This window comes from Pezoporus flaviventris, unplaced genomic scaffold (assembly GCF_033815535.1).
Source record: "Pezoporus flaviventris isolate CSIRO_AGI_PZ_B2104156 unplaced genomic scaffold, CSIRO_AGI_Pfla_v1 ptg000004l, whole genome shotgun sequence".
Lineage (NCBI taxonomy): Eukaryota > Metazoa > Chordata > Aves > Psittaciformes > Psittacidae > Pezoporus > Pezoporus flaviventris.
The window spans coordinates 240,525-262,928 of NW_026892552.1; the positions used below are offsets into that span (position 1 = coordinate 240,525).

General features: G+C 45.0%; 1 protein-coding gene across 10 annotated transcripts in view; it reads left to right on the plus strand.

Moving 5' to 3' along the window:
- The first annotated feature begins 19,318 nt into the window (after nt 1–19,318).
- The window catches only part of CAST (calpastatin), a 66,158-nt gene continuing 63,072 nt past the window's right edge, over nt 19,319–22,404 (plus strand). For 3 of the 10 annotated variants that reach the window (XM_061445331.1, XM_061445332.1, XM_061445333.1), the window contains exon 1: nt 19,320–19,512. In XM_061445331.1, coding sequence (XP_061301315.1) covers nt 19,471–19,512 — 42 coding nt within the window. In that variant the 5' untranslated portion in view covers nt 19,320–19,470. Of the gene's footprint in view, nt 19,513–19,703; nt 19,811–22,404 lie in introns of those variants that run through there. The other 7 variants (XM_061445328.1, XM_061445336.1, XM_061445327.1 and 4 more) reach the window with 4 other exon arrangements.

The window sequence follows — 22,404 nt, forward strand, 5'->3', positions numbered from 1 at the left end:
GGGGGTCTTGTCCCATATCTTTGGCCCCATAACCCAGGTACAGGTGTGGGAGCAGCCCATGAGGGGATGCTCTGTCCCACGAATTATAGGATCAACTAAGCTGGGAAAGACTTTTAAGATCATGAAGTCCAACTGTTGCCCCAGCACTGCCAAGGCCACCACTAAACCATGTCACTAAGGGCCTCGTCTACACTGTTTGTGAACACTTCTAGCGATGGTTATTCCACCACTGCGCTGGGCAGCCTGTTCCAATGCCTGAACACCCTTGCAGTGAGTAATTATTCTTAATCTCCAGTCTAAATGTCCCCTGATGCAGCTTGAGGCTGTTTCCTCTTGTCCTATCATGTGTTCCTTGTGAGAAGAGAACAGCCACCTCTGGCTCCATCCTCCATTCAGTTGTAGAGAGCAGTAAGTTCCCCCCTGACCCTTCTCTTCTCCAGATAAAACCCCCACACCAGGTCCATCAGCTGTTCCCCATCACACTTGTGCTCCAGGCCCTTCACCAGCTCCGTTGCCCTTCTCTGGACCAGCTCCAGAACCTCAATGTCTCTCTTGCAGTGAAGGCCCAGAACTGAACACAGGTTTCAAGGTGCAGCCTCACCAGTGCCCAGTACAGGGGGATCATCACTGCCCTGGCCCTGCTGCCACACTGGTACTGATATAGGCCAAGATGCCAGTGGCCTTCTTGGCTATCTGGGCACAAGCTGGCCCATGTTCAGTATCCTTCAATAAGCACCCCCATGTCCTTTTCCACCAAGCGTCTGATTCTGTGGCATCAGTGCATCCCATGAATGGATGCTGTGGCCCACAAAGGGATGCTGTAACTCACTGTGAGTGGGAAGCCACATCCAGGAGCACCAGCTCCAGGGCCTGCCTGCGCCTGGCGGAGAGTTGTCATGGCTACAAGGTGAGCTGCTCCAGAAGGGGGAAAAAGGAAAAGATGAACTCTGTCAGGGCTGCCAATCTGCAGCCTGCCCTGCCTGCAAGCTGGGGCTGCGGTGATACCATGTGCGGGGCAGACAAGGCAGGAGAAGCTCTGACTCCAGCTCCAAAGCTTTGCTGTTGAAGGTGGATTTCTGCATGCAGAGGGAGCCCTAAAAAAAATTATAAATTAAAATCTGACTAATTAATTTCCTCATTTGTCACATGCACTCTTTAGCCTATCAAAGTTCGTTAAAAATGGAGGTAGAAAGGCAATTTTGGCAAGGGGAGCCCATAGCATCCTCCTCAGAGCAAACACCAGAATTTGTGCTACAAATAGGGGAAAACAGCCCCATGTGACAAAGCAGCGAAGCGCCTGCTCTCTCCCTATGCTGGGTATCCAAGCCTTGTATGTTGCTAACTCCTCAGTGATGCATATGTTCGAGATTGTCATGCTGTATTTTTATTCCTTCCACTCCCCAGCTTGGCTCCTTCACAAGCCCTCCCATCTCACGTTGAGCTCTTTTATCTATGGGGTTGATGCAGGAGGCCCCATTTCCCACCCCCCTGCACAAATTGTCCCAGGGATCCTGGCAGAAATTTCAACGCATTCCCCCCGCCCCCCCCCCCCCCCCCCCCCACGCTCTGCAGGCAAGGGGCAGAAAGTAGAGGAATATGAAGAGACCTAGATCACATCAGCAATAAAAAAGAGGTAAAACTTCAGGAAATCTTTTCACCTGATAAAGGAAAATGCCATGAAACATTAAAAAGGTTATAATACCGTAGCAGTTTTTCAATTATTTTCTTTTCCTCAATTTTCCTAATCTGTTCCTAACCAGGACCCTGGTTCTCCTAGAACATCCACCTCCATTCACACTGGAAACAAAGACCTCTTTTATGTGCACAAACACTTATTTTCATGCCCTGTTACTGGTCCTTCATGAGTGAGTGAAGAGGATGCTCTGACCTGTCCAGCAGACCTGCTGTCTTTAAATATTCTCTTTGTAAACCTCTCTCAGTCTTTCTTCAGCAAAGCCAGTGCCTCCTTGAACAGAAGGACTGAGATGGATTACTTCACATCACACAGGAATAAACCTCAGGTCTATCACTGTCATACTCATACTTGATAGCATGAATTGCTAACAGGCTTATATTTGCATATTAGATTAATCAGATGTTGTCTTCCTGGTCTTGCCTGAAAAACTTTATGACGTGTCAAATTAAAGTCTACACAGATTTGTTTCACACTTGAGATTTTTTGTAATGTGTGTTTAATTTTCATTTTACTGGACATTAATTGCCACTGAGTACAGAGCAGGCAGGTGACAGACACATTACAGCATGTGGAGGGAGGATGCTAAGTGACTCAAAACCCTCATTTCTCACCCAGACCCGCTGTTTCTGCAGGTTGTAAGGCTCACACCAGCTGGGTGGATGGATGCCAATATACACATATTTGTGGCTGAAATCACGTGGGTGCTCAGCAGTACTCATGGGGCACTGCCTGAGTCTGAGGAGAGAGGGTTGCTGCAGCTGAGCATCTCCAGCCACACTCTTATCTGTTTTCAGCTATCTCCATGTGTTCTCCATGTCTCTGCATGGAGATACTCTTTTCAGTATCTCCATGGCCATACTCCATGGTATTGTAACACAGTAACTGACCCAAGGTAGACATTTTCCTGCATACCAACAAGCAGTAATAATGCCCAAAAAAACAAAAGGAAAGACAACCATGGAGGTCTGACATTAGGCTAAGTCAAGGGGATTATTTTTCCCTTTTGTTCACAGTTTCTCTACTGTGAATTTCACATCACATAGACAGTCTCTGTCACTGCTCCTCTGATGATGAGGTGGGAAAAGTTTTGGGAAAAGCAGCCTGCTGCTTTTGACAGAACATTGCAACAAAACACTAATGCTCTGTATCATTCCCTGGTTTGGGCTCGCACTAGCTGACAGTTCAGCTAGACATCTCTTGACTTGTTTGCATCTGAAGATCTTTTGGCCGTACCTTCACTGCAAGACAGCTTGTAGCTACTACTCTGCCCAGAATTCCTTCCTTGGGCACAGGTCCTGGGCATGGCCAGTCTTCCACCAATCTATTGATCAAGAATGACAGAGAAACTCTGATTATTGCATGGCAAAGAGCCCTGAGGACTGTAACCCTGGAAGTCCTCCAGTCACACAGAGGGAGGAAGAGAAATGTAGTCAAAAGGTTCCAGTTGGTCATGTTGGGAAAATGCTCAAAACAGGCTGCAAGTAACATCAAAAGGCAATGAAAAAATATTTCCTGTTGCCATACTGACCAGGGATTCACACATCTAAAGCAGTCTATGATCTGTATGTAGTTTTAAATGGCTTAAAAATAAGAATATTTTTTCCAAGTTTTAGGCTTTTAATAATATTTTTACCTTTAAGTATATAGTGTAAGCACAAACTCTTGAATAAAAAAACACGCTCTGCCATAATGCTCAACCTGACACAAAATGTCAGCTGGTAATAAGCATCAGATATAACCTGTATTTCACAAAGTTTTATGTTCCTTGATTACATGGGGCAGATATTAGCAGATCCCATTACTCAAACACAGTTTGAAGCAGTGATTAGCTTAAAAACAGGATCAAGAGAGCCCCAAGAGTATAGAATCATAGAAACATAGAATAGTTAGGGTTGGAAAGGACCTTAAGATCATCTAGTTCCAACCCCCCTGCCGTGCGCAGGGACAGCTTATGCTAAATCATCTCACCCAAGGCCTTGTCCAACCTGGTCTTGAACACTGCCAGGGATGGAGCATTCACAACTTCACTGGGCAACCCATTCCAGTGCCTCACCACCCTAACAGGAAAGAATTTCCTCCTTATATCCAATCTACACTTCCCCTGTTTAAGTTTTAACCCGTTACCCCTTGTCCTATCACTACAGTCCCTAATGAAGAGTCCCTCTCCAGCATCCCTATAGGCCCCCTTCAGATACTGGAAGGCTGCTATGAGGTCCCCACGCAGCCTTCTCTTCTCCAGGCTGAACAGACCCAACTTCCTCAGCCTGTCTTCATACGGGAGGTGCTCCAGTCCCCTGATCATCCTCGTGGCCCTTCTCTGGACTTGTTCCAACAGTTCCATGTCCTTTTTATGTTAAGGACACCAGAACTGCACACAATACTCCAGGTGAGGTCTCACAAGAGCAGAGTAGAGGGGCAGGATCACCTCCCTCGACCTGCTGGTCATGCTCCTTTTGATGCAGCCCAGGATATGGTTGGCTTTCTGGGCTGCAAGCACACACTGAAGCTGGCTCATGTTCATTTTCTCATTGACCAACACTCCCAAGTCCTTCTCCGCAGGGCTGCTCTGAATCTCTTCTCTGCCCAGCCTGTAGCTGTGCCTGGGATTGCTCCCACCCAGGTGTAGGACCTTGCACTTGGCATGGTTAAACTTCATGAGGTTGGCATCAGCCCACCTCACAAGCGTGTCAAGGTCCCTCTGGATGGCATTCCTTCCCTCCAGGTTATCAAAAGAACCACACAGCTTGGTGTCATCGGCAAACTTGCTGAGGGCGCACCCAATCCCACTGTCCATGTCAGCGATGAAGATGTTGAGCAAGACCGGTCCCAACACCGATCCCTGAAGGACGCCACTCGTTATTGGTCTCCAGCCAGACATTGAGCCATTGACCACAACTCTTTGTGTGCGGCCATCCAGCCAGTTCTTTATCCACCGAGTGGTCCATCCATCAAATTGATGTCTCTCCAATTTAGAGACAAGACTATCATGCAGGACAGTGTTGAACGCTTTACACAAGTCCAGGTAGACGACATCAACTGCTCTACCCCTGTCCATCAGTTCTGTAGCCCCATCATAGAAGGCCACCAAATTGGTCAGGCAGGATTTCCCCTTAGTGAAGCCATGCTGGCTGTCACCAAACACCTTGTTGATTTTCATGTGCCTTAGCAAGCCTTCCAGGAGAATCTGCTCCCAAGATTTTGCCAGGCACAGAGGTGAGACTGACTGGTCTGTAATTCCCCTGGTCATCCATTTTCCCCTTCTTGAAAATGGGGGTTATATTTCCCTTTTTCCAGTCGTCAGGAACTTCACCTGACTGCCATGATTTCTCAAATCTGATGGCCAGTGGCTTCGCAACTTCATTTGCCAGCTCCTTCAGGACCTGCGGATGGATCTCAACAGGACCCATAATGACACATTTCTAATATAGTAACTGAGAACTGTCAGGTCAGTATGAAAAGGTGTGTCCTGCAACTCAGTGATCCAAATTCATCCTTTTTCCAAAAGCCAGGACTAGCTTTTGATACATCTTAGCTGCCATTCTGAAGGAAATACAGATTATAATGGAAGTCCTCCTGAGCTATTACACAAGAGAGAAAGAACAGAGCACTTCTGTAAACTGCATTGTCTTTGGAGGGCTCTTGTCCTACAGCCATGGAGACAGGCTGCTCCTTGGCCAGCACTTGGCACTGAAGCAGCAGTGCCTGTCCCCAGGAGTAAGCTAAACATTCTGGGTACCACCTGAGCAGAAGCACAGCAAGGGTCCTCTTGAGCCCAAGCCAGAGCTCTGTCTCACTCCCCAGAACTGTTCCCTCAGTCCAAATTACACCTGTGCATAAGTACTTTTTCTTGGCTTGCTTCAGCAAGGGGCTGAAAGCATCAGGTTAGAGTTGAGAGGTGTGTGCACACAGCTGCATGTAGGAATCTCTTGGTCATGGATTAGATTTTAGCCTTTTGCTCTGCCTCCAAAGGGAGAGGAAAAGAAGAAAAAAAAGAAGAAAAGAAAGGAAAAGGGAAAAGGAAAAAAAAAAGAAAAAAAAGGGAAAAAAAATGAAAAAGGAAAAGAGATAAAAAAGCAAACAAAAAAAAAGTAAAAAGAAAGGGAAAAGCATACAAAACCCATGACCTCACAAGATGGCACACATTTCACTGTTTCAAGAGAAAATGAGGAATGAACTAACAGACCTTGCCAACATGACCTCATCTCTCTTCTGCCAGTTTGTCTCATGCTTGTAATTAGTAGTAAACACATAAAAAAAATAAATGGGCCCTGCATTACTGGCATTACAGCCGTGTCCTTTCATGTATACTGGGAGAACTGCTTCTCCTTGTGCATCAGATTTTAACTGCAGTTAGTTGTGAAGTTGGAACCCTGCAGATAAATATGCTAGCACAAATATCCCGTCCAAGGAGCTTTCAACGTGGAGAACTACCCCTCTGTTTTTGGTTCTTCAGATGTTATTCAGGTTGGTTTACCTCCAAGGCACCCTGCAATTCTGATTGATTTATTTTGACAATTCCTAAAGAAGTGAGGTGCCCATGTTGCAATTGGAAAGTGTTAATTCTCCCAGGCAGCACAAAAGGACACAAATGCACACACGCTGAAGCACAGTATGACAGTTTGCACTGCTTCAGCCCGTATCTCTGGTGGTTTTACCTATAGCAAAAACCCATCACTGCTACAGCACCACATTCTATTTGTTAAAACTGAACCGAAGAATGTGAAAAAATAGGATGTGTCTGATGTTTGTTGTTTCTTAGTTATAAAGACTGACAATCTAGAGGACAGGTAGTTTCCAGATGTGTCTCTCCTCCCACACAACTCAAGATCAGCCTGGACACTGACTTAGCAGACTGATTTCCATTTCTGTACCCCTTCACAGTCCTGCTGTGTCATGAATTAGGCCAAACATGACAGCAGTACTTCACATCCCACTGCAGAATGCATAAGCGCATCTTTTTGAACATGGCAAGGTCTATTAACTTCTCACAGCAGCACAAAAACTCACTAGCATGTCACCAGTGGGCTATTCAAATAGATTAAAAAAATCCTTATTTTCCCCTGCAGTGGTAGGAAGACAAATCCCAGATTTTGTTTACGGAGATTATATGATTTTAGGATTCCTGCCACTCAGTTTTCTTGGTCTTCTGTCCTGAAAGTGGTACAAATAATGGCACAATCTGTTTCTGAGTGACAGATGAAAATTAATCTAAGAAAGGCAAGAGACCCACTGGGAACACTGTGTGAAATTGTGGTGTCCTCAACTTAAGAAGGACATGGAGCTGCTGGAGCAAGTCCAGAGAAGGCCAAGAGGATGATACGGGGCTGGAGCACCTCCTGTATGAAGGCAGAGAAAGTTGGGGCTGTTCACCCTGGAGAAGAGGAGGCTGCGTGGAGACCTCAAAGCAGCCCTCTGACATCTGAAAGGGGGCCTACAAGGATACTGGAGAGGGACTTTTCATCCCTTTGCAGTTACTGAATAAAGGCTGATGGTTTTAAACTTAAAAAGGGGAAGTTCACGTTACATATAAGGAAGAAGCTCTTTACTGTTAGGGTGATGAGGCACTGGAACAGGTTGCCCAAGGAAGTGGAAAATGCTCCATCCCTGGCAGTGTTCAAGGCCAGGTTGAACAGAGCCTTGGGCAACATGGTCTAGAGTAAGGCATCTCTGTCCATGGCAGGGGGTTTGGAACTTGGTGATCATAAGGTCCTTTCCAACCCAAACCATTGTGTGATTCTATGATTCTATGAATTTTCATGCTTTCAATTCCTTATGGGATCTGTTTCTTTGGCAAAGATAGGATCACATATCTTGAGACAAAATAAAGACTGACTTTCTGGTGTACTCAGCACGTATGCAGGAAAGGTCTGGCACACAGAGCAGGGAATGTTCACCCTGATTTCCCTGACAGCTCACTTTCGTGAAGGTGCCTGCCACTGCAAGTACCCCGGCAGGTGGCACTGACAGCCCGGTGATCTCTGCTTTCACTTTCAGCTTCCCATTTATACTGAAATTCTGAGACTAAAGTTTGTGGCTACTTTACTTCCCCAGTAGTTGCTGGGGAAGTAAAGTAAGTTGCTGGCACCTCTCTGCATGTTTGCACAACAAGTAATAAAATGAGTTTAAAATGGCTCTATATGGAGAAAACCACATTTTCCCCCACCTTTCCTTATATATCAGCCAGTATATGAAGCCCCTAAAAGGTGTTACGGACGAGGCTCTCTGCATGCCACAGAGAAAAAGAGCAAGATTTCTGACAATGTGATAGTTTCACTGGGTTTTGTAACAAGTTTTGCTCCTGCAGAGGAGATGAGCAAGTTGTAGGCACACCGGATGAGATGAGCCATGCGAGGAAATGAGTCACAGCCCAAGGTGGGCACAGGGAGTTCCCCAGAGAATAGGCAGCAAAAATCTAGAGCATCCTGAAGAGAAAGAGATATAGGCTAGGTTAAATGTACCATGGGGCAGCAAGAAACCAGTGCCATCATACAACTGATGTTAGGAGCCATTTTGAGCAGTAGAAAGGGTTGTGTAGGTTTTAGAGCTTAAATTCCTCAGATTCTGTCTTTCTGACACATCTTTCAATATTTTTTGGTACAGGGATGGTCTTGAGACTCCTGGATGTCACCAAAAAAAAAAAAAAAAAAAAAGCTGAATAATCTTGTGAAACCAAACTTGTTAATGATGCTTAGTGGATGCTGTTTTGATGCCTAATGGGAGGGGTTGAAACCAGGGCAACTTCACACACCACTTCAGAAGGACACAGTGATGGAGGAGAAGCAAGACTGTGTACAGCGAACACTAACCCAGGTATGTGTCACCTTGGAAGAACCTGCACTGCTGAGAGGATATCTCTAAGCATGCGACAGTCCAAAAAGAGGTGAAAACACTGCAGTGAAATTCATCTTTCAAAATCTAGACAGGTCTTCACAGACAGCACCAACTGTGAAAGTTGAGGGTATAGAATCTAGTACCTTACATGGGGATTTCCTGATCATGTGGTGTATCTGATGGCTTTTTGGGTGGTTATCAGAGCCTTGGTACTCATGGTGGGGAAAAGGAGAGGACAGAGGTAGCGCAGCCCACCAATGGGCAGGAAATGCCCCCAACAATGTGAGTGCTGTTGTGCCTGACTCACCCCAAGTACATTGTTGCCCTATGCACAGAAATTCAGAGCCAACACAGAATACCTCTTGCAAAGCTTTCTGTAAAATATTTCTGGGAAGATAACAACAAAAACAAGGGAGTACAAGCACAGTCACGCTGACAGGTCTGCACAGGAGGACACAGCTCATCTGCAGTCAGGGTACTATGAAAAGGAAGTTTCTGGTTTAACAACCCAGCACTGCCACAACTTGGCTCCAAAGCGGGTGAGTCATGCATTGTGCATCTCTTAAAGATCTGGTCTGCAGCCCTGCAGTAAACACTCCAGGGTGCAGAGAGGGAGGAGCAGATGAGAGCAGCATGATTGTGGTCAGAGGGAAGAAAATCTACTGGGAGCTACACACCAACTCTGGCAAACCCTGGAAACGGTGCAAACAAACTTCTCACCAGAGGCATGCCATTGTCCTGAACGGGAGAGCTGGGTTGAGCAGAGGGCAATGCTGCTCTCCATTGCAGCCCACTGTCATCATCTCTCCAAGCCCTCCTGTCCTTTGGGACTCCCTTTCCCACTTCCAGCTTTATGGGCTGTGTTTAGTTTTACCTCATGTGTGCCCTGGTTCCCCAGGCATGGGAATTATCTCTACTGGGCGATGCAAAGCATGTCACCTGACTTTAGCTGTAAACCGTGTGCTTTGGCAGCAGAGGCAGAGGTTGTGGAGGAAATGTCTGTGCTGGCACCACCGCACAGAAACAGGCACACTGCCGCTTAACTGTTTGCTTACCACAAATATCAGCACACCTGCCACCTAATGACAGCCAGTTTGGGGGTAATCATCTATTAAAAATCATCTAGTGTCTTCTGAAAACAGTATGCAATGCTGGCAGAGCTTTCTGGAGTCTTTTTTAAAAGGATACTGGACTTCAGTGTCCTGATTTGTACACTTTTTTTCCCATTTTTTCCCTACATGGGTGATTTTCACACATGCAGGTATACGGACCTGGCTCATGTAAAGTACTGTCACCACACTCTACTGTTGTGGTACTGCTGCAGAAATAATGTTTTCTTCGGACTTGTTCTAAAACTCACTCAGGGCAGTGGGAAGCCATTACTTGCAGTGAAGTTTGAAGCAGGTTCCTGGCAAGCACAAGTAACCACATTTCCTCCAGTTATGCCAAATTCTGAGTGGCAAAGAAGGATTTTCATTTCCCCAGTGCCTGGTGCAGGAGGTAGGCACTCAAACTCATGTGCTGTTCGCAAAAACCTTGCCTCAGTTTTCAGGGTCTTGCGGCAGAAAGCATTTACTTTCTTGCTCAAGGCCAGGTTTTTTGCCACATTTAATAATTTCACATTAATTCTTCAGCTTATTGCTCCACCCCAAAGCTGCTCTGCTGCTGGCCAGGGGCCTCATGAGAGCAGAATGGGCCAGATTTGTCACTGAGCTCACTGGGGTGAGTCACAGCAGAGGTATGAGGGGAGCAGCAGCCATAGGGCGAGTGTGCAATCCACATCCCAGCACAAACACCTGCTGTCCAGCCCCACTGCCCTGCCCCTTGTCCTGGGAATCAGGAAGTAGCCTGTGAGCCTTGGGTTTTGGAAACGAGGCAGTGGTGTGCCTCTTGTGCTGGGGAGGGGGCAGAGCACAGCACCACCGTGAGTTGGGGTGTCAGGTTGGTTTTGGCAGGACAAGTCTGGGCATGGTGTGGCTATCCTGGGCAGTCATCACAAGTTGCTCCACACTAAACAAATGCTTTTTCTCGAGCAAAGAACTTCCCCTCAGCTATTACCACTCTGCTGACCCCTGGTGACATGAAATTCTTCAGGTTTTGCAAAGTTTGGGGCTGATGTGTACGAAATATAAGCTCCTGCAGAGCTGCCGTGCATTTGCCATCCACCCAAATGTGGATGCCATTTGAAAGTCACTGTGTATTTGCAAACAGAGTTTCCATCACTCAAGCCTGGGAGGCCCAGGGCAGCCTGCGCTGCGTGGCAAAGGGCACCCAGCTATCCACACATGGCATTCAAATGGCCACTGCCCAGAGAGAGCAGAGCATCATCTTGGCTGATGGCAGACTGACTCCATCAGCAAACCTTGGAAGAGCAGCAGATTCCTCTGGATAGAAATGACAGATCTGGGGTTTTGTGATGTACAAAACAAAACTCTGTTACCTCTCTCACTGATTTGCACATCAGCTGCATTTAAACTGTGCTGGGTTTCTACCAAGCAATTTGACCACAAACCAAATCCCCCCACACACTTCTGTGCTGATGCCTGGTCCTGAACATGCACAGAAACAGGTCTCGCTGCAATGCAGGGCTGCTCCATCGCACTTGTCAGGACAAATGCACAGCTTAAAATAGAAAGAACAACTCCCAAAGGAGAGCAGTGCGTGCTGAGAAGGAGTTGTCCGCACTTCGGCTCCATTAATGCTGCACATGTTTTCAGAGGAGCAGGAGCAGGAGCTACCGCAAGCAGGGATGTCCCCAAGCAATGCACCCTCACCCTGCCACTGCTGCTTGGCCACTCAGGTGAATCAGTGCTTTTTATTATTGTGCTATTTTGCAGCTACAAAATAGCTGCAATCTGTTGCTAAGGTGGGAGCGATCTGTTCAGCACACAATGAAACAAGAAAAAGGTGAGGTTTTTTTCTTTGCTTTGAGCTAAATGTCAAGCCAAGCTGCACTGCGTGCTCGGGTCTTACTTCTAAGTGCCCACTTACCTCTGCTTCTGCGCAATGTTATTTCAGTTTGCTTTCTCTTTTTTAATTATGAAAAATTTATACTGCCTTCAAAATGGCATAGAGCTGTAAAATATTTTCCACATTACCCATGTTTCCCTTCTGACCAATTTCAGTTTCTTATTTTCTCACATTTCTAAAACAGGAAAGAGTTTCCTGTGAAGCAGTGTTGCAATTTTCCATTAAACATTTCTGAACCAGCTTGTACTTAAGACTTCCTCTCCGTTGTTTTGACTGAAAGCTGTGCTTCTTAAAAGGCAGAAAGTATAGTGCTAATCTAAGAAGAGACCTTACTCCTGCAAAAGGCATGCAGTCAACAGCGATTAAAAAGAGCCTGAGCTATGCAATTGACAAAAATTCTGAGCAGGGACGTAAGGGCAAAGAAGCAGACTGCTTTAATGGATTCAAGGACGCCACGTTGTAAGCAGACCTATGTTTTGAAGATGTGGTTATTAATATTAATGCAGCTTTTAACATGTAAGTCTCACCTTCAGACGTGGCACTGGTCAACCAAGTATAGGATGAAACAGATGCTAACAAAGCTGCTAAATGCACAACATTCACCAACTGTGAGGAAGCCGATCTGCAGGTTTTGAGCAATGAAGTGCTCTCCTAAGGAAAACTACTGCCTGCTTTTATCCCCATTTCCAGGTATATTATGCAGTTGTGATTGGCAAAGTATCTGACAGAGTATTTTTTCTAACTGTAGAGTGTAATAAATAATTTGTTTGTGTATATATTTAAAATGTGTATCTGATTTCACAAATGTGTGCACCTGCATAAAAATACACCTTGCAGACATAACAAGGACATTATGCATGAATGGATGGAAATGGATGCTTTGATGGAAACCATAGTTAGGTTTCTCATGGTTGGCAAACTGGGGAGGACAAGCTATATAATAACTTCTTTTCTTTGTTGATACAGCCCTGTTTTTAAGTTTGATGATCAGATCAGAAATGCAGTGTGTCTGAGAAGATTGCACATAAACCAAACTCTGGGTCAATGTCTTTATCTGCTACAAGTGCCCTGTGTGACCCTTTACAGCCCTCAGTCCTCCTGAGCCTCAGTTTACCAGCAGCAAAGACAACAGCCTTTCCCAGAAGTGTGAATGAAAGCCTGGGTTCTTTGAACCTGCTATCACAGGACTGCAAGCTGTAGGAATGACGGATGTATTACAACTCACAAAAGCTGCCAGAGCCCAGAACTGTCATTTCCTTCTCTCTTAACAGGAATTTCTTGTTTGCGAGAGGTTTTTTCGTAACCTGTCACAGGTACAGAGGGAAATACTATGGAAGTAAAGCTGTAATTAATGACATCTTGTTTCACAGGCAGCTGCTGAAAGTGTATGAGAAGAAGCATCACCACCCAGACAACACAGCATTGGGGAACAGTTTTCAAACCCTGGCAGGAAGCAAAAAAGACATTCAGCATCACTGGCAAAAGACAATTTTGTGTTTTCTAATCACCAGTAGTGTCCAGTAGCATCCCAGCAGGATGCTCCTATAAGACCCCAAGGAACAGCTGTTGTTTATGGTATTAAGAGTCATGGGCACCACATTCTGCTTGTGCCACTAGCAGCTACAGATGATACCAACTGGCTTACACTGTGGCTGCCCCTTAGTAAGGCTGAATGGAGATGGGAGGAGGAGGAGGAGGTACTTTTCTCCCTTTCCTAGCCCTAGAGAATCCCCAAAGTTTCTTATCAAAATTCAGTCTTAAGTTAACATTTTGTTGTTTAAGTTCAGTATTTAATTATAATATAAAGATATAATTAAATATAAAAAGATACAATTAAATATATTAAATTATATCTTTAAGTGCTCTTTTAAGTTATTAATCCTTAGTCTTCAGTCACTAGTCTCTTATTTTGTCTGGGAATCATGGGAGTGCTGATTAATCATATGATGAGTTACATCCTCTATAAAACAGCTACAAGACAGACATAGATACATCTATGTATGCATGAATGTATATACATATACATATACATATACATATACATATACATATACATATACATATACATATACATATACAGCAGTTGAGTGTCAGTTTTATTTTTGCTTTTGGATTAGTTATAAACTATACTTTGATCTGTCTTGGGCCTCTTCAGCCCTAATTGTGTGTACATCTGTGTGTGGGTAAGGTAGTGAGAATGAAAAAAAAGCAAAATATAAAGAGATGTGTTGTCTTGTAAAACCTTTTCTTTGTTACCCTAGGAACAAAAGTTACCCTCATAAATGACTTAACTGATCTTTTCAAACCAATGCAATTTTTAGTTTGTTTTACAGGATGTATTTCAGGAAACCATAGTTGTTCTTTTAACCCTTCCTCTGTGAAGCCTCTATTATTTCCAAGATTTTCAGGATTAATTTCTGAAGAAAAGTTGCTCTGAGGGGACCATTATGCACCCTGATGATAAGGGGTAAGTGCAGCACTGCAGTGGAGGGAATGCTACCACTCTCAGGGAAATCATTGTCTTTGTGGCAAATGCAGATAAACTGAGAAAATGTCCAAGAAGTATGCAAAAGTTTCAATCTCTTGCATGGGTTTTATGACTTCCAAGATACAGCACTGACACAGCCAAAACATTTTGAAAAATTCTGCATGTTAAACATAGAAACTGCGCTTAAAAGGTATGTGTTTAAGTTTATTAGCATGATTTTCTAGAGATTTTTAAAAATTATAGTGTTTAAAGACTTTAAAGTCTTAAACCCAGGACATTTATTCATAAACACATTTTTGTCCCACCTCACACAGAGCTCACCGAAGTTTTCTTTATCTGCAGTTTCTACTCAGAGACTAATCTATGCCTTCAATCTGAGAATCTGAGAGAAATGGCACTGTAATTTTCATATGTATAAATCTTTATAAATCAGGTTTATAAAAAATCAGAAATTTTTAGGACGCACATTCTTGCTGTAATTTCACAATTTAGTTTACACTTGAGAGAATATACCTCATTTCAGGAAAGTTTTTGGCTTTTTTGTAATAACAGCAGACAGAAATGAGCTGCAGGTTGCCCACTCCTACATAACTGCAATGTTTGACATTCATCGAGGTAATGCCTATTTTGTCACGCTGGACTTCCTTTTGGACCCAAATTTGAAGTCATAACCTAGTGCTGTCTGTATGCATAGCCACTCCAAGAATGAAATAGAACTTCTGGATAAATAAAAACTTTTGTACATATAACCTAAATTCAGCTCCAGTAATTATTAAAAATTCATTTCAAAGGGTTTTTTTGCTTTTCTTTGTTTGTTTGTTTTTTTCTTAATCAAGACTCAGCTCAGTATCTACAGATTTACAAAATAAAAACCCCAAGGAAGACTATGGAATCAGCTCTAATCTTCCCTTGGTTGGTATCAAAACTTTGGACTTTCTGCCTGTGGAAAGGAAATTTCCATTCAGCAGTGAGATGGAGTCTAGCAGGAAGCCTTCAAACCACACCAAACAAACAAGAGGACACACTATTTATATGACGAAAAAGAACACGTTTACAACATGTACCAAAATATGGGTTCTTATATAAAGAAATAAACCTTTCTTTTCAATAGCAAGGATTTTAATTATTGCTTATTAAGTTATAAAGCAAAGATTTATCAAACTATTCACTCTTTTCAACATAGAGGGCTTCCATAACTGAAAATTCCAATTTCCAGTTACTGAACACTTTTTGAACAAAAGCAGTCGATGAAGAAATTAAATGTAGTTGTTTGTCTTTGTTACTGTTGGTGTGTTGAAATAGGATGGGACTGCATGCATCAAATTAAAAAAAAAAAAAAGTAAATCCTATTACTTTAGTGTTGTGAGGAAGAGAACACAATGAAAACTTGTGATAAATTTCTCAGTAAACCAGAGATTAAAGAAACAACTTGTTTGACTCATTTTTATACTTCATTTTAGACTTCTTTTTTAACTACTCTGGATAAAAATCCAGTTACACAAGAAATTTTGTACTTTACTTTGTAAATTTGGTGAATGACTCATAAGCTTGCAGTAGTGCTGTTATGCAAGCTATACTAATGAAATATGTATGCTTGGCAAAAATTTCATCTGATCCTGCCAGAATTTAGAGCACCTTTTTATTCAGAGGCATTTGACGTCAACTGGTGCCCTTTGGAGAGAGGAATATGGTGGGGAAAAATGAGTCTTCTATTCTAGATTCCAATTTTAGACTCCAAATAACTTGAATTACATGTAAACATAGCCATTGACCATAACTCTAAATAACTATTAAAAGCATACAAAATGTTTTAAAATACTTGTTTGTATTACATATTATCACAGTAAAGAACCAATGTGGCTACCTGCTGCTGCTCAAACCAATATGTATTGAACAGGCCTAAGTCTGGAGTATTCATCCTCTCCTGCATTTGGACAATCCTCTGCAGAACTTACCTATCAGCCATGTCAAATCTCTGCAGGCTTTAGCAGGTTTGTTTGCCAACAGATGATCTGAAATAGTTAAGCAGAAAATGCAACAGAAAACAGAATGTGTCTTTGAAATTATACACCTGTATGCTACTGAAAGCTGCAAGAAAAACTTGATTTTCCTAATTAAAGATAAGGAGAGTCAGACTGATTGGGATAATTACTACCAACTCTTCCAAGCAAATACAAAAATCTTTATCCAACTGAGCAAACTGCTGGGATGGTGTTTAGGCCTGCAGTAGTTGAAGACCTGACTCACGCACCTGTCAGTTGAGATCACTTGTAAAAGGTATGAGTATCTGCTTTTCCATTCCCTGGAAACGTGTGCTGTCTACCTCAATTACATATGAAAGTAATCTAAACTAGTTAAGAATAAATGTATGCAGAAATTGCCAATACACAATGGTTTCTTAAAGCAGTGGCAAGCTACATGAGTCTTCTAATAGAAACAACAGTGCCAAAGCCCTTCACCCAGAGCCCAATTTCCTTGCAAGGCTGGAGCCCAGCCATTTTCCAAATAGCTGCAGACACACACAGTGGCTGCAGAACTGGAGGCAATGTCCGGGCGGCTCTCCTCCTTCGTGCAGCTACCAAGTGTTCAAATCTTATCAATACTCATCTAATTTATCATCTAACTTCCTACTAGGAAAGCTTAGAATTGACAATGTACATCTGGATCAGCAGAACCCTCAACGTTGGCCCAGCATGATACAGACTGACATCACCAAGGATTTCATGTACTACTGCCTCATTACTGTGAACTCCACAGTTTCAGCTACTGTCAGCTCCAGTTGCTGGTCATCAGGCATGTAGTAATGAGCAGAGTAAAGCTTGCTGGAGGCTTCCTGGAGCACTGTTTTAGCAGGGAGGGCCTGCTGCCTGCAGCTGAGGAATGCAGTAAAATCTGTTAGACCTGTCAGAGTGACTGCAGATAAAAAAGCACACAACAGCCCTGCGTGAAAGCTGTGCATTAAATATGGCCCTTGCCTTGGTCTCTTCCAGAGCACCTTGCCTAGATGCACATCCTTGTAAGATGGTCACATGTAGCTGCTTTACACTTCCACAGACAGATACAACGCAGAGCTCAGGGAAAGTCTGAGTACTGAATGTTTTAAGCAGGTGACCCATCAAGTGGAATGCAAACCCTAGACATGTCACAGGCTGGAATACTTCAGAGACTAGCTGTAGATTTGCACGTAGCTAATCACAAGGAAAAGCAGCGACTGCTTTAGGTATATGACACATCTGAACCATCCTTCATCTCTGGAGATTAAAGCCAATCACCAAGGCTTCAAGGGGTCCACTCACCTCCTTTCTGTCTGATGGGAGAATGCACGAGCACTAACTGACTTTACAGACTTTCCACTAAGTGGCTTGCCCTGTCGCCTCTTCCCCACAGCTGCTTAGGTGGTGAGCACTTGCTGAAGACTCAGACACTTCTGCTTCCTTCTGCTGATAGAGACAGCCTCCTCGCCCAAGCTCATGTGCAGGATCCACTGCTGCTGTTACCTCTTCAGAGTAATACAGCTCATCCAATTGCTTTTTGCACCCAACCAGCCTAAACTTGGGATTCCCTAGCACAGAACAACCAAAACACCTTTTTATTTTACTTAAACTGTGCATAAACAAGACCTGGGCAGGACAAAACTGATGAACTGTGCCAATTCCTGCATGCAACCTGTGTTTAAGTACCTACAGGCAGCAAGTCATCTATTGCATTTTGAACCTCTTTTACTGGAGGTTGACTTATGTTATAATTCATCATTCTTGCCACAATGCTTCAAGAATATTTGCCACACCACCTCAGTCACATTTTGTTTCCTTACTGAGGGAGCCTCAGAGTAGTGCTGTTGGTAAACAATGAATTTTTCATTCCAGCTACATATCCACATGAACAGGAGACTTGGTCAAACAGGGCTCAGGACTGCACCATTCCTGCTCAGAGAGCATTTTCCAGGTTTTGGTCATGGTGGCTTGGATGTGCTTCATCTTTCTTCCTGAGAAGGACTTGGGGGTGTTGGTTGATAAGAAGCTTCCTATGACCCAGCTTCAGTGCACGCTTGAGCCCAGATCTCCCGTGTGCTGGGCTGCATTCCCAGAGCATGAGCAGTAGGTCAGGGAGGGGATTCTGTCATTCTGCTGCACTCTGGAGAGACCCCCCCCTGCAGTCCTGTGTCCAGCTCTGGGGCAACAACACAAGAGGGACATGGAGCTGTTGGAGTGAGTCCAGAGGAGGCCACAGAGATGCTGCGAGGGCTGGAGCAGCTCTGCTCTGGAGACAGGCTGAGAGAGCTGGGCTGGTTCAGCCTGGAGAAAATACGGCTCCTTAAGGGGAGGCCTTAGAGCAGCTCCCAGTGCCTAAAGGGGCTGCAAGAAACCTGGAGCAGGCTTTGGACAAGGGCCTGTAGGGACAGCACAAGGGGGAATGGCTTTAACCTGACAGAGGGGAGACTGAGATCAGATCTTAGGAAGTTCTTCCCCGTGAGAGTGCTGAGGCCCTGGCACAGGTTGCCCAGAGAAGCTGTGGCTGCCCCATCCCTGTCAGCGTTCAAGGCCAGGTTGGACGGGGCTTGGAGCAACCTGGTCTAGTGGGAGGTGCCCCTGCCCATGGCAGAGTGTTGAACTGGATGGGCTTTAAAGTTCTTTCTAACACAAACCATTCTATGATTCTATGATTCTTTCAACTCTGACTGACCACGACCTGTTCCTGCAGTAGTTTGGAAGGGCCATCACTACACCCCACACAGCTCATTTGTGTAGATTTACACGGCCAGAGACATTTGCGTCCCACTCTCAAATAAACATCAGACCCGGAAACCCTTTACATTTAACAACCCTAGCTATGCTAAATCCCCTAAACATGAACGCTACCACCACAGCAACCTACAGGATGTATGACCTGCTCAAAACCAAGGGCATGGTTTTGCAGGAAGGTGTGAAGATGTACCCTTCCTTTAGCGTGGGTTCAAGCCAAAGCTACTGGCAAAGGCTGGAGGCTGGTAGAGGAGCCGGGACGACAGAGCACGCACACACACCCACCGTCCGGCTCCCTCTAGGGAGAAGCCGTGGAGGCAGGATCTCTGACACGAGCTGCCTCAAACCAACCTCCAGCTGAGGGTCGGGTGTCCATACCCAAAGCTCTTCCAATGGTAAAGTCTTTCGCAGCAAAAGAAAAGAATCTGCCCCTTCACCTCTTCTATTCAAGAAAAGGCACTCTAGTTTCGGGTGAGCGTTGCCCTGCCCCGGCGCTTGCGAGTCGGGGGCATGCCCGCAGCTTTCTCCGGACTGAAGCCATCGCCGCGAACCTCAGCCCTCCTCCTCCCGCGTCCCCCCCCTGGTCCCGGCAGGAAGGGGAGGATCCGCCACCGCCCCAGAAAGCTGTGCCACTGGTACCGCCGCGCCCCTAGATCGGTCGCTTCCCCTTGCTTCGCCGGCCGACCCTAGCTTCTCCGTGGCCCAGAGCCGCACCGGGGCAGGCGGAAGGGAGTCCCTCCACTATGTCTCAGCCCGGGACGGGGAGGCAGCCGCCCCCCGCCGCGGTAAGGTGGGGCTCGGGCGGCGGGGCAGGTGGCTGTAGTCCCCAGGGCGCTGTGGGGATGGCAGTGGCGAGCCCCGGCGGCGCTGCCCGAGCTGCCTCACGGGCTCGGCGTGGCCGCGGTCACTGCCCTGGTGCCGTAGGGCCGGGAGTGGGAGGCTGCTGCCGCGGCGGTGCCGCCCTGGGGTGGAGGCGGCTGGTGGGGCGGGGTGCGGCCCAGGCCTTGACGAGCCGAGCCGGGCAGCAGGGAGCAGCGAGCAGAGGGCAGCACCATGGCTTTCGCGAGGTGGTGGTACGCCACGGTAAATGCAGGGGTGCGGCGGGACGGCCGGGGAGCCTGGGCCACCCCCGGGGGAAGGAACGGGGCGGCGGCGTGCCGCTCCGGCGGGCGGCCTCCCCTCTCTGTCTTTAAGACTTAGGAAAGGATTTTACGGTGACAGAAGGTACATCAGCGCTTCTTTTTTCTTTCCTTTTTTTTTTTCCCCCAAAGCGTTCGTGCAGTAGAATTTCAGGTCAGATGAGAATGTGGTGTACTCTGGATGTACTTCTATCATCCTGCCGCGGATAAGTGACGCTGAAAAATCAGGGATTTGGCAGTTTCTGTCATCTTCTGAAGTAAGGCAGAGCTTGCTAGCTGACGAAAACTGTACCCCTCGGTCAAAACATAGCGATGTGTGACATAAGGCAGAATTTTTATGGGATTGTTTCTGCTTTGGAAAAATCCTCGTAGTGTGTCTGTTCTCAGGAACATATGGTAACTGCAGGTAGGTAGTGGAGTTGCCAGGAAATGTTGTCGCTTGCTAGATTCTCCCTGAATAAACCATAGCTGTCTCATAGCTCCACGTGGTTTGGCTGGATTTAGGTCGTTAGTCATTATAAACCTGCAATTGCTGTTGAAAGTCTTCTTTATAGTTTATTAGTCATATGCGGAAACGGTCTCTTTACAGAGCAGTGAAAAAAAGTTTGTGTTCTGTTAAAGTTTTATGGAAAGTATGCACTGTGTAAGGTGGGTTTCAGAAGAAAACATAATGTATTTCCTGAATATATAATCAGGTAAATAATATCTGTTAAATTTTAAATTGCTGTAAGTAGCTTAGATAGGCATTTTGAAACGTTTTTGAGTATTGTGTATTGTGTGTCAAATCAGTGATACAGTATGGTGGAGGACACCAAGTTACAGGGAGGAATGTTTGGGAATTGCTGCGTTAAGTGATGACATGAATGTTAAAGGCCTCTGTTGTCCTGGGTCACTGAATCCAATGTACAAAAAGATGCTAAGACAGTGTGCTGCTATTTGTGATCAGGTAAGGAAACCACTGACCCACGTGCTCTGTGGTAAACCCGTGGTTACAGTTTTGGCACCAGAATAGCGCCTGCAGGCCTCTGTGTGGGACTGCAGCGTGCTCTGGCCCAGTGCACAGGACAGTTTCTGCCTGGGAGACCTTCCTGAAGGATGAGAAGGAAAGCAGAAAAGGTGAGAGAGAGAACAGACACAAAAAAGATTCACTGGTCTCTCTACCAAGGTTTTTACTGGCTTGTGTATTTAAAACAGAACAGGATGGCTGTAATAAGAATCTAGGTTTCACCTTTCCATTCCTTGCATTGCTTGATTGTAGTTCCCCTGCCACCTCTTTCCATTTGGCAGTCTCCTGAGCAGCATCAACGATCTCTGCTGCATTCTCAGTTTCAACTGAAAACAGTAGGTCAGATTCCTCTCTGTATGGAATGATGCATTTCCTTTAATATCTGCAGTGCAAAGTTGGTTGACTTAATCTGAGAGGCTTGCAAGGAGGCTTCCCTTCTCACCCAGTGACTGAGCGTGTTGTCACTGCAGTCCTCTGAGATGCTGCTCAATGGCTTTGAACCAAAAGTTCATTTATGCTTATGGGGCTCCTGAGGTTTAGTAGGAATTTCTTGATGCAAGACTTTTAGTTGAGGTCTGATTTGTGTAAGCTTGGGCTGAGAATGTAGTCATGTGTTCAGTTTTTAGAATTTTGCCCTGTGCTTTTCACTGAGGCCAGTTTCTTTCTAGTTGCTCTTTGTATAAGAAGTTAAAGTTGTGTCTATAAAACAACAGTGTCATGACATTTTTGTGCACTGTTGAATAAGATGAATATCTCAGGATAAATGTTCTGGTTCATGATACTTCTTTGTATTTTCTGAGCATGTGATTATGAGTGGGTTTATGTGTTTCAGTTTTAGTTAGTAGAGATGGAAAATATTTTGGGCCAACTTAACAACTGTAAGGAATTGTTGTTAATTCCTTAGTTGAACTAGAAATGTAACTTCAACTTCATGCCCACTGTCTGTGTGACAGACCTGGAGCTGCTCCTGTCCTCTGCCTGGTTATGGATATATTTCTTTGGCAATGTAACGAAAGATGAGTGGAAAAAAGAAAGAGTGCCCAAAGGAAAAGTCAACTCTGTCATCCACTTGAGAATGTAAAAGAGTGATGGATGCATACTGTTCTGGAAAACCTGAGCTTGCTTAGTCTCTTGCTAAGCAGATTGATTGATTTGCTTTTATTATTATTTTCTTTTTCAGTAGAAGGTTCAAAGCTTGGAAATACAGAGCAGAAAAGAGCTGCTGAAAGGCATTTTTGAAACAGGGTCTCATTTTGTCTCAAGCATCAGCTGTTCAGGGAACCAGTGCGGTCTTCTCAGAAGGTGTGTTAGAAAGTTGCATTCCCAGGTTACCTCCTCAGGATGGCAGACTTTAAAGTGAGGTAATACTTTCATAGACTCTTTTATTATCCAAGTCCAGAGAGTATCAGTGATGAATGTGCACACAGTGTGTGATTCCAACTTACTGGATAGAAAATTACTTTGGTCAGGCCATACGTGATGAACAGTATTTGGCCTTTAAGTCACAGCGTTGTTGTTGTAGGTGTTACTTG